Source organism: Microtus pennsylvanicus, chromosome 17 (assembly GCF_037038515.1).
Source record: "Microtus pennsylvanicus isolate mMicPen1 chromosome 17, mMicPen1.hap1, whole genome shotgun sequence".
NCBI classification, from domain to species: domain Eukaryota; kingdom Metazoa; phylum Chordata; class Mammalia; order Rodentia; family Cricetidae; genus Microtus; species Microtus pennsylvanicus.
In genome coordinates, this window is record NC_134595.1 from 27,126,745 (window position 1) to 27,139,525 (window position 12,781).

A 12,781-nucleotide genomic window follows, 5' to 3' on the forward strand; every position below is an offset into this window, starting at 1 on the left:
CCGCGACCTCGGGAGCCTGCACGACGGGTCGGTGGGCCGGGAAGACGGCTTTATTCCGCGCCTGCGCGTTGACTGACTTGTGCCACGGGCCGGTCTTCGCGGATGCTCAGAGCAGGAGGGAGGGGCGGTCGCGGTCCGGCTCGGGGGCGCACGTTTGCCGCTCCCACCTCACTCCGCGTCGTCCACTTCCGCTTATCCCCCGCCCTCCTTGAGAATGTGGCCGTCGAAAGGCGGGCTGCGCGTCGCTCACCGTTCTTGGTCCGCTCTGGGCCTAAACGGCAGTCCCTTGGGGGTGGGGTGGGAGGGCGACCGAGAAATGGGTCTCTTTTGGCTCTTTGGAGGCGCGGTAGGGTGGTGGCCGGTGAGTCCTTAGCAACCGTTGCGCGCGCTCAGCCGCTCGCTTTCACTGAGGCCCGCCCATAGGGGTGTCTGGTTGGTTCGTGTCGCCTGTCACTCTGCGCAACTCGTTCTACGATTGGTCAGTAGGTAGAAGCGCGCGGGATCTTCACGTTGTGAATCGGTCCGGAACGGTCGCCGACCTCAGGTGAGACACCCGTGTTCTAAAGTTCTCTTGCGGGTGGCGGCGAGGCGTGGTCCCTTACCTCGCGCGCCCGCACTCCCTTCTTCCGGCCCCGGCCCGGGTGGTGGCGGGTTCCGGCCGTTTGACCCGCGCACAGGAGCCACCAGCACCGGAATGCCCCAAGCTTTCCTTTTAGGTTAGGCTAGCGGGCCAGTGAGCGCTGGGGATTCACTTATCTTCATCCCCTAATTCTGGGATTGCAGGTACGTGCATCCATGCCTGGCTTTTTATTTGATTAAAAATTTAAACTCAGGTCCTCATGTTTGCATAACAAGAACTTATAACACAGGGAGCCATCTCCCCAGTTCCTGTATTTTAAAATAAAAATTTGTAGCGTTGACAATTTAGCTTGAAGAATGGTATTTTTCTTTTATAAATTAAGATTTTTATAGCAATGTATTATGAAGTTATACAACTTCTAAAAAACGAAGTAAGGTTTGGTGGCATTGGCAATGTATTAGGGAGCCATAATTAAATGTCCTGAGCTTTGTTTATAGGTTGGTTCTAAAAGCAGAAAACCACAGTGTGGTTGTATCATTGTTTGCTGTAGCAGTAAGTAGTGCATTTAGATATCTAGATGTACACCTTGGATATTAAAACGCTACTACTTGAAGGAAAGTTATACATTCCAAAGTCAAAAATTTCTAGCCCCTACATATCTTTATTTTGTTTGAGACAAGGTGTGTCTAGAGCCTTGAACACTATGTAGCTGCTTTTATTTCATATTGTGTTGTTGCTTTCTAGGATCGCATATTGAGTGTCTGTGTCTATGTATGTAATATGCAAAATACTGAGGGCAAATAGTCCTTATGCAGAGTTTGCTCTGGGTTTAGTACTCAGCTCCACCCAAAGATAACAGTTGTCAAGCTGATGATGCCTTCCTGTCTTCCCAGCACTTCCAGTGCTCTGGAGACCTTGCCTCAAAAAACAAAAGGAATCGAAACTCTACAGTTTGGGCTCAGCAAAATGGCTCGGGATAACAGCACTTGCTACCAAAGTCTGACTGTGTGGGTTTGATCCCTAGGATCCACGTGGTGGAAAGAGAGAACTGAGCCTCTGACCTCTATAGGACCTAGCCTTGACCAGCTCAAGGGAGGCCTGAGTCCCAGTAGTTTACCCTAGGGCAATACCTGGCTCCTGTAAAGACCACAAACTGAGACCACCCAGGCACTACCCACCCAGGAACTGACCTTCCAAAGGAAATTCCTAACGGTCCAACCTTGTAGATAGGGTCACCTGCCAGCCCACACCCTTGGCTTTTCACCAGGACACCCCTAGACAAATGTCAGCCAGCCAATCAGGGTCCTGTACCTTAGGGATTCCTCACCCCCACCTTTGCTACTATAAAAACCCAACCCTAACTAAGCTTGGGGGCCTTTTCTCTCATTCCCATATGCTGGACACACGGAGAGTCCAAGTTTGCAAACTTGTGTAAGAATGAAGGCTCTTTGCTTTAACATACACGACTTGGTCTCCTAGTTGGTTTTGGGGGGACTCTGTGATCTGGGCATAACAACCTCCACATATGGGACCTTTCTCTCCCTCCCTCCATCCCTCCCCCTCACCACACACAAATGTAAGAATGCATTAAAAGTCATGCATTATAGTGAAAATAAAATGAGTCTTGGAGAGATGGCTCAGCAGTTAAGAGCACTTACGGTTTTGTAAAAGACCTGTGTTTAGTTCCCAACACCCACATGGTGACTCAATGTCTGTAATTCCAGTTCCTGGGAATCTGATGCCTCTTCAGAGTTCTTCAGGCTCCTACATGCATGTGGTGCGCATACATATACAGCTACCTATTCCCCCCCACACACATAAAAAGACGTATTAAAAAATGAAAACAAACACATTTAAATCCACCACCCCAATTTAGGAGATAGGAGGTTGTCCCATTTAGCCTCCTTATTTTAGTGCTCTGCCAGATTCAAGGGAAACATCTGCCTGATGTACAGGCTTTAAGTCTTGTTGAAGTGTTGTCTTGCGTGTGTATATTTTTAAACAGTGCATTTAGATCTTTCTATGTTAAAAGAAAGGACTCTCCTGGGCGGCGGTGGTGCATACCTTTAATCCTAGCTCATGGGAGGCAGAGGCAGGTGTATTTTGGTGAGTGTGAGGCCAGCCTGGTTTCAAAAGTGAGTTCCAGGACAGCCAGGATTGTTACACAAAGAACCCCTCTCTTGAAAAAAAAATAACGAAAACAAAAAAAAGCTGGGCAGTGGTGGCGCTCCCTTTTAATCCCAGCACTCAGGAGACAGAGGCAGGCAGATCTCTGTGAGTTCGAGGCCAGCCTGGACTATAAGAGCTAGTTCCAGGATAGGTTCCAAAGCTACAGAGAAACCCTGTTTTGAAAAAAAAAAAACTAAAAAAAAAACCCCACAAAAAACCAAAACCAAAAAAAAAAAAGGAAAGGGATCTTATTGTACATAACCTTTTGTTGCAATTGGAAGGTTTTCACTCCTTATACTGCTAAGATTTATCATTTTGTTTTTGTTTTTTTCCTTTCGAGACAGGGTTTCTCTGTAGCTTTGGAACCTGTCTTGGAACTAGCTCTGTAGACCAGGCTGGCCTTGAACTAACAGAATATGCCTGCTTCTGCCTCCCAAGTGCTGGGATTAAAGGTATGTGTGCCACCACGGCCCAGCTTGTTTTTGTTTCTTAAGACAGGGTTTCTCTGTGTATCAGTCCTGGCTGTCTTGGAACTTGCTTTGTGAACCAAACTGGCCTAAAACTCACAGAGATCTGCCTCCTGAGTGCTGGGACTAAAGGCGGATGTGCGCCCTGCTTAAGACTGGTTCTTGTACACACTTATTTTTACTCTTGATTATATCAGAACATTCTTTTTTAGAGTATTTAAGTTGTTTAATTTTCTTTTTACCTGTGTGCCCCCCCTCTATCTCTCCCCTTCTTCCCCCTCCCTCGCCTTCCCTCCCTTCTTTCCTTCTCTCTTTTTCTTGCCTGCTTGCCTTTCTTCCTGACTGGTTTACCAGCTCTTACCTTGTCAAACCATGCTGCCCTGAGTAGACAAGGACAATTTGGCTATCTATTTGTCTGACTATCCTTGTCTATCTTGCTGCTTATGTTTGTGGATTTCTCTAACTTGATCTCCATAGTGTGGTCTCTCAGGAAGTTTTCCTTCTCTGTTTGAACATAGTGTATTTGATAGGTGTAATTCTGAAAACCTTGGGCCTGGGTTTAGCATTCTTTGCTTCTGAAAAGGTTACTAGGACATAATGTCTTATGGAGTTAGGGTCAAATTGGCTCTCTACTGGAGTCCCTGACCTGTTTTAGGGGTTGTAGGATAGCTCTTCTCTGTTTTCAGTTCTTGTCATTTTTACCTTTTGGAAGTTCTTCTCCCTTCAAATGTCTCAGAGATGTGCGGAATGGCGTTCTTGGTGAGCGCTGGTTGTTACAAACTACATGGGTTGCTCAGACCATGTTCCTAGCCTTGACTTTTTCTTTCTCTTTTTGGAGGATCAAAGGTCATTTTATTTATATTTTAATTTTGTTGGTGTTGTGTGTGTATATAGTGTGTGTGTGTGTGTGTGTGTGTGTGTGTGTGTGAGTGCGTGTATCTACACGTATGTACATAGGTGCACAAGGGGAGGTCATAGAATAACTTTGTGGAGTTGACTTTCTTGTTCCATCTGTTTACATAGGTTCCAGGTTATCAGGCTTCTATGGCAAGCTGACTCTGACATTTTCTTGAATTTTTATCTTCTGTTCTTGAATTCATTCAGAACTAATTTCTGTATAGAGGAAGACATAGGATGCAATTTCTTTCTAAATTGTTTAACTATTTAAAACTAGTTATTAAGTGTTTGTTTGATCTCAGTTCTGACTCTTGAAATCCTGCAGGAGTGCTATGGGGCGAGAGTTACTGTTCTCCTCATTTTACACGGTAACTAATACTTGAAGGCCAAGGTGTCTATTTGGTGCAGTTGTGCTGGGGGAGACCTCATGGATTTCCCATGTATGTCAGGCTTGTATTTCTTTGTGCTCAGGAGCTGTTGGCTAAGGTCCACAAACTAATGAGTATATCAGATACTCCACTGTGATCAACTTGTGACCAAGTTATACTGAAGCTCACAACCTGCTAACTATAACAGATGCTCTTCCCCCTTCCTAAGTTGTTAAAGAAATACCTTTTTCTTTTTTGAGACAAGGTCTCACTATTTCTGACTGGCCTTGAAATAATGATGTAACTGAGGATGTCCTTATACTCCAGAGCTTTTTGCCTCCACCTCTCAATAGCTGGGATTAGAGGTGTATCACAACAGCTTACTTAGCTTAAAAAGACTTTGTGACCACCTTAAAAGTCAGTATACAACTCGAGGACTGGGCTTCTAGGAACTCCTTACTAAGTTCTGGTGGTTTGTAAAAGTAGGTGCCTGTCCCTTCCTAGATGTCACAAGGTTTGGCCCCCTGCCTATCCTAACTTTAGCTTCTTGTGAGGCAGTTTCTTTTTTCTTTTTTTAAAATATTTATTTACTTATTATGTATACAATATTCTGTGTGTATGCCTGCAGGCCAGAAGAGGGCACCAGACCCCATTACAGATGGTTGTAAGCCACCATGTGGTTGCTGGGAATTGAACTCAGGACCTTTGGAAGAGCAGACAATGCTCTTAACCTCTGAGCCATCTCTCCAGCCCCGTGAGGCAGTTTCTTATCTAATTTTCAGGTCTAAGTGTGCTAGTAAGGGAATGCTGTATAAGAAAAGGCTGGTGTGGACCTCAGAAGTGTGCCAGACTTTCGTGAACTATGAGGTTTTGGAAGGTAGCCTAGAAGAAGGGGCTCATGCTTAAGGTGGGTGTATTTTGGACCTGTGGTCTCCCATGTTATGGGAGAATCCAACTATGGTCCTGATACTGGCCCCACAGTGTGTTCTTGTTTTTATCAATCACTGGATTACAAGGTGGGCCTTGCCCAGTCTTGGCAGAGAATACTTTCTTCTTCGTGGCTGACTGTGGAATGGCCTTAAGCATGGGGAACTGTTAATATAAACTTAAGGTTCACATACATGCCAGTAAGATGCATGGAGACACTCAGTGTGTCCACTGTGGGAAGTCATGAGAGTGAGCACATAGGACAAGACTTCTGGAACTCAGCATACACACTGGAGAGTGGGTTAACCTGTGAGGGTAAGGTTAGTTTCCTAGTGTGACACTGTGTTGTAGTTCTGAAATGTCTTGTTACTCTGAAACTCAGTGAGGGCAAGGGGATTTCTCTGTATTTGAATCTATATTTATATCAGAATAGAGTTGAAAACAACACACTCCTGACTGGTCCTGTCTCTGGATATGGTTTTACTTTTGTTGTATGCTTCAAGATGCTCTCTGTATGGCTGATTCTTAAGGCATCCAGAGAGACCTTGATCTTGGAACATATCCTCACGTGTGGACCTGCATTTCCAGCTTTCTCTTGTTGCTCACCCCCACTGAACTCTGTAAACTTGTTTCCTGGCTGCCCAGACTCAAATAATCACACAGAAACTATATTAATTATAACACTGTTTGACCAATGGCTCAGGCATATTTCTAGTTAGCTCTTACATCTTAACCCATTTCTGTTAGTCTATGTATTGCCACGTGGCTGTGGCATTACCTCATTTTCTACATGTCTTTTCTCGGTGGCTGGCTTGTGTCTGTCTGATTCCACCTACTCTCTGCCTCGTTTTACTCGGCTAAGCCATTGGCCAAAACAGCTTTATTTATCAACCAATAAAAGCAACACATTTATAGAAGGACACCCCACATCAGCACTCCTTGCTTCTTGTTTCTCCACTCCTTTCTGTGTATTTCTCTGAAAAAGCTTCTTGTAGCACAGATTTGGGCTGACTATCCTCACTCTGTAGATCCGGATCTCTGGGACACCAGGACTTGGGCTGTTTGACTGCTTCTGTGTTCTGTATTGCAGACCTTAATCATGTATCCTTTGTTATCCAGGTGAGGGCTGTTGGAGTTGGGAACTTGGTGACCAGTTGGCCTGCTCTTCATGGAGGATGGGAGTCCACCTGTTTTTGCTAAGGACCAGAGATGCTTGTCTGGGAGTTCTCCTGCCCAGGAAGGTCCAGCTTCTCAGGCCTCCTCTGAACCCAGCAAGCCACTCTCCATAGCCCATAGACACCCGAGCAGGAAGAATGGGCTTTCCAGACTCTGCCAGAGCCGAATGGCACTCTCTGGTAATCATCTTGTGATGTTGTGGGCATCAACCTTGTAAACTAAAAACACGGAGTTGCAGTTCCTCCCCTGGGAGCTGTTTTATTAGGGACCAAAAGATGGTTTATGTTTTCTTGCCAGGGAGAGGTGTCTTCCAAGATTCTGGGCCATCCCTGGGCCTGGACCATAGCCGGGAGGAAAGAGCTAACCTATCTAGTGTTGTGTGACAGGGTCGTGGGGTTGGGTGGGGAAGGACTGAAGGACAGTAAGGTGTGTACTTGAAACTGAGGGGGATCTAGACAGCAGGGAAGTCTTTTAGGACGGCAGATGTCCATGGGCCAGAACAGAGCACAGGAAGGGTTAGGATCCTGTCTTGAGGTCACAGAGCAGCTTTCTGGGACATCAGGTATGTTTGGTCCTGGGAGAGGGCCAGTGGTGCAAAGCAGAGGCCACAGCTTCCCAGGAGGTTGCTTTGCCTGGCACTGACCAAGTTCTTTGCTTCAGTGTTGACATGGAAGATTGGTTTCAGGAGGATACCCCAGGCAGCTGCTCAGGGAACAGGGGCAAAAAGGTAGAGGTGTGAGTAGGGTACTGACTTGCTCACTGCTGAGGCAAGTGGGTGGCCTTGGGGAAGGTTAGGCTGAGGTCAGGTACTAGAAGAAGGCCACAGAAGAAAGGAGAAAGGACGTGGTGGGAAAGCAGTGCTATGTGCATTTGGTTTTAAACTTTGGAAGAACAGAGGCCAGTGTGGGAGGCACGGGGAGTTGGGTCTTGGAAACGATTGGAGCTAGAGGTAAGTGTAGGCGCCCAAGTCAGGTAGTAAAGGTGTTGGGAAATGGGAGAGGTGGATGGATCAGTGGGTGTTGAGAAGAGGGGAAGGGAAAGCACTCAGGTGTTCAGATGGGGTCTGGCTGAAGAGCTCAGTGCTGCCGGTAGGTGGAATGGGGTGAGGACTGAGGGTTTGCTGATGGGCTGAGCATTTTGGAACTATTGGAGAGGTGGCTAAGAGCAGCTCCTTTAGTGTGATGGGGACAGAGCCCATGGGAGGAAGCAGGTAGGATGGTGGGCAACAGGCAGCCTTTAAGTTGTCTGACAGTTCTCAGGAACAAGTGACCGGGCAGTGGCTAGGGATGACTGGTATTTGAGAGGAGGCATTGTAAGCAAGAGCTTTCTAGGTGTGAAGGGCAAGGCCTTAGAGTGTGACCTCGACAGGAATGTTGTTGAGCTGTCTGTATGTCTTAGACAATATTGATGGATGCCATTGAGCCCTAGAGGGTTGTTTTGGAGAAACTCATTCAGTCACTCATTGGCACTTGTGGGTTTTACAGTGCTTGAGTCCTGTGCAGGCTGCACACTTTGCCTGTCCTAGAGGCCTGTTTTGGTAGCTGTCTGAGATCTAATACTTTCTGTCCTTCCTTTCTTCACAGAAGACAGGTGGAGTTCTTACTGCCTCTCATCACTGGCTGCCCAGAACATTTGCACAAGCAAACTGCACTGCTCTGCCACATCTGAGCATGCCGACCCTGCAGCTGGGCCTCTGGGCAGTACTTCCTGCTGCTCCTTGCTACGTGGCCTGGCTTCAGGGTGCTCTGCACCCCTGCACTCCACTCCTGTGTGCAACCCCAACAAGGCTGTCTTTACCGTGGATGCCAAGACCACAGAGGTATTTGCTGCAGTTTGAGGCCCAGCATAGATGTGGATTTGGAGTTGTCAGACTTGGTTCCTTCAACAGAGAAATTTGTATTTGAAATGTAATTAGAAAGATAGTTGATCTTACCTATATGATGCAAAAGAGACAAAGAATTTTTTCCTTTTTGGACAGAGGTTCAAGAGAAAGGATGCGGTGCATTCTCTGTTATACTTTTAGAATGTTGGCTTGTAATGGCGTAAACGAATGCAGACAGATTGTAAATATATATATATATCTTTAATGGAGAAATAGACTTACAGAACCACCGTTCCCGCAGAGACCAGGAAAGCAGAAGCGACAGCTGGGAGCACGCTCGCCAAATTTATAGGCAAATATTAGCCTGAGATTGGAAATGTCTCCTAACAGTCTTTGGAAGTCATTAAGAGTCCGTAGGCAGTCTCTCCTAATTTGTGCTTTTTGTGTCTTAATTTTTTGCAAACCTATTTTATAACCTAAATAATTAACAGAATCTCCCTTCTGAATCTTTTCAGGAGCGATTTGCAATCCTCATTTAGGTAAAAGTATTTTTATTTCTTCAAACAGTCTGTTCAAGGTATCCATGTTTGAATCGGATAACAAATGTCGTCCATGTAATGGTATACTATAGATTTGGGAAATTTCTTGCGTATTATTTGCAATGGTTGGTTCACAAAATATTGGCACAGGGAGGGGCTATTTAACATACCCTGGGGGAGGACGGCCCAGTGGTATCTCCTCGAAGGTTGAGAATTGTTATAAGTAGGCACTGTGAAGGCAAATTTTTCTCTATCTTCTTTTTGCAAAGGTATAGTGAAAACACAATCCTTTAAATCAATAACTATGAGAGGCCATCCTTTTGGTAATAAAGAGGGCAAAGGAATTCCAGATTGCAGAGGGCCCATACGTTGAATAACCTTGTTGATGGCCCTGAGATCTGTCACCATTCTCCATTTACCTGATTTTTTTCTTAACCACAAATACAGGAGAATTCCAAGGGCTGGTAGATTCTTCTATATGTCCAGCATCTAATTGTTCTTGTACCAGCTGTTCTAAAGCCTGTAACTTTTCCTCAGCTAAAGGCCATTGCTTTGTCCATATTGGTTTCTCAGTCAACCATTTTAGAGGCAAGGTTGTTGGTATCTCTGAAGGGACATCAATTGCTTGTTCTTGTACAGCCCGAATGGCCGGTTTTCTCCGTTTGTAATATCTTTTAATATTATTCTCAGAAATATAGACTCTAGAAGTAGCAGGAATGTTAATTTCGGTATTCCATTGTTGTAATAGGTCACGACCCCATAAATTCATTGCGATATTGGCTACATATGGCTTTAATTTTCCTATTTGTCCCTCTGGCCCTATACATTCAACCCATCTCGTGCTCTGCCTTACTCGAGATAGGGTTCCAATTCCCAGGAGCTGAACATTTACATTCTGAAGAGGCCAATACGGATGCCAAGATTCTGGGGTAATGATAATTGCATCAGCACCTGTGTCCAGCAGGCCAGTAATAAAAATGTCATTTACACACACTCTCAGTTTAGGTCTTTGATCATTTATAGAAGTTTGCCAAAACACACGTAACTTATCTTTCTGATCATTATTGCTTGTAACAGTAGTCATGGGGCTTCCTAATTGTCCTGATGAGGCACATTCTCTGCAGAAACTGGAAATGACTGAACCATGTTTGCCATGGGGGCCTGTGAAGCCCCCCCCCTCACGTTTCCCGACTGTATCAGGTTGCCTTGTCTATCTCTTGTAGACCTGCATTCATTCGTCCAATGTCTGCCTTTTCCACTTCTTCTACATAAACCTGAAGGCTGAGTCCTCCTATTTCTGTTATTTCTAGAAGATGCATTATTATTATTATTTCTGAAAGATGCATTATTATTATTATTTCTGAAAATCCGTTGTCTACAATTCCTTTTCATATGACCCATTTTGCCACAATTAAAACATTTGGTATTCTGGTGTCTCCTTTTACCATTGGAAATTGCTTCTTCTACCCATGCTTCAGTGCCATAATCAAATGTATCAACATTGAGTGTATGCAAGACCCATTCTTCCAAAGGCGCTGATCTGAGCTTTAAAGGCCCCAAAATCCTTTTGCATTCCGCATTTGCATTTTCATAAGCCAAAGACTCAATCATTATACGTCTTGCTTCTGGGTCAGATATCCCTATTTGTACAGCCTTAGTTAATCTTTGTAAAAAGTCACTAAAGTGTTCTCTCTGACCCTGTTTAACTCTGACAAATGATTCCATTCTCTGTCCTGGGTCTTGTACCCTGTCCCAAGCCCTTAAGGCTGCTGTAGTGCACATGGAGAGTGTGTTTTCATCCAAATTAGCTTGTTCCTGAGGGTCGGAAAAGAGCCCTTCACCTAGAATTTTATCTAGGGAAATGTCAATTCCTTTCGCTTTTTCCTGCTGCTCTAAAAGTCTATCCTCTTGCCTGAATAAGCATTTCCATTTCAATTGCAGTCCACTCTCAAGTACAGCAGAGCTCAGCTGGAGCCAGTCGGAGGGGGTTGCTCTGCTGTCGTGGCCCAAGATCTTAGCATCTCTTTAACAAAAGAGTCTTGCATCCCAAAAGTCATGACAGCCTGTTTTATTTCCTTGAGATCCTTTATACGGACAGGCTCCCATGTATCCTCCTTGATGACCCTAGGGTTTCTGGAATCAATCACCTTCTCTGTTGTTATTACTGGAAAGGCAGGTAGAACTTTGTGGAAATTTTCCCGGAGACATTTACCCACAGATGTAGTTAAAATTTGCCTTTCTACCCTTTGCTCTTCTTCATCAGAATTTAGAAATTCCTCAATCTTTTCAATTCTATTCACCATTGCCTTCTGCAATGTCTGAATCTCCTGTCCAGAATTATGTTCCAAAGCCTTCATTGAGGATTCTAAAGTATGAAGTTTGTCCGTTAGAGATAACATCTCATCTTTGGACATAATTTTTATGGCATAAACCGTGCCTTCTTGTATTGACAATCTTTCCGCCAATCTGTCATAAGCTTTAGACAAAATCCGATTGTCACATTCAGCAGTTTTAATTCTCTCAGTTAATGTTTCATTTCCTACAGAAAGGGACTGAATCTTATGATCCAGATCAGCTGTTCCCTCTTCCATAGTAATGAATTTCTCCTTAATATCAGCCACTAATGTTTCAGTTCCTACAGAAAGGGACTGAAGCTTACCATCCAAATCAGCTGTTCCGTCTTCCATAGTAATGAATTTCTCCTTAACATCAGCCTGTACGTTTTTTAAGTTTTGCTCAGTTGATCGAGTCATGTTAAACAAAGATCTGTTCTCTTCCTGGAGAACTTCAAACTGGTTCTTGAGAAGATTGTTGTCATTCTCAATTTTTTTTAAGTGTTCAATCTCTGCCTTAAGAATCCTGGATTCGTCTCGTAAAGACTTTATCATATTTCTATTATCAAACCATTTAGTGCCAATGAAAACTACGAATCCCAGAAGGATCCATAGATGTGGGGTGATAGACACCTCTTGTAAAATCTCCCACATGGTACAATTAAAAAAACTGTTAAATTCTTGAATAGTAACGTGTTCAGACATTTTATTTATAAAAGAAAAATTTTTTACCTGCAATGATCGGTTCCTGCCAGTGGTGGTCTGTGTATTTTTGGAGCCTGTCCTGGAACTAGCTCTTGTAGACCAGGCTGGCCTCCAACTCACAGAGATCCACCTGTCTCTGCTTCCCGAGTGCTGGGATTAAAGGCGTGCACCACCACCGCCTGGCCTGCTTTGAACTCACAGAGATCCACCTGCCTCTGCCTCCGAAGTGCTGGGATTAAAGGCATGTGCCACCACCGCCTGGCCGGCCTCGAACTCAGAGAGATTCACCTCCCTGTGCTTCCCCCGTGCTGGGATTAAAGGCGTGCGCCACCAGCGTCCTGCCAAGTCACTTTGTATCAGACCAAATCTGCCGCCGTGGTAGTCTTTATCGCAAAACCTCAGGTACTTGAGCTCCCGCTAATTCAGGCAGTGGGGTTTGGCTGCAAACTTAGCCAAGGCAGGCAGGGAGGGGTTAATTGCTCTGGCGAGCAGGCAGGGCAGAATGGGCCTGTGTGGCCTAATGTGTCTTCGGGCCCGAGTCACGAACTAAAAAACAGCACCTGAGAGCATGCTGTGTTAGCTAGCTGGCTACGCCCTTGAGTCGGGGGCAAAATAGCCTGAGGTTGGACACCAAAATGTAAAGGCGTAAATGAAAGCAGACATATTGTAAAAATATATATATAGCTTTAATGGAGAAATAGACTTCAGAACCACTGTTCCTGCGGAGACCACGAAAGCAGAAGCAGTGGCTGGGAGCACACTCCACAAATTTGTAGGCAAACCCTAGCCCGAGGCGAA

General features: G+C 45.0%; 1 protein-coding gene across 2 annotated transcripts in view; it reads left to right on the forward strand.

The window, feature by feature from the left end:
- Pask (PAS domain containing serine/threonine kinase) overlaps positions 1 to 12,781 on the forward strand; it is a 55,745-nt gene that overhangs the window by 78 nt on the left and 42,886 nt on the right. The window contains exons 1-3 of one of the 2 annotated variants that reach the window (XM_075952047.1): positions 75 to 544; positions 6,528 to 6,763; positions 8,168 to 8,403. In XM_075952047.1, the coding sequence (XP_075808162.1) occupies positions 6,577 to 6,763; positions 8,168 to 8,403 (423 nt within the window). In that variant the 5' untranslated portion in view covers positions 75 to 544; positions 6,528 to 6,576. Of the gene's footprint in view, positions 1 to 74; positions 545 to 6,527; positions 6,764 to 8,167; positions 8,404 to 12,781 lie in introns of those variants that run through there. The other variant, XM_075952046.1, reaches the window with a different exon arrangement.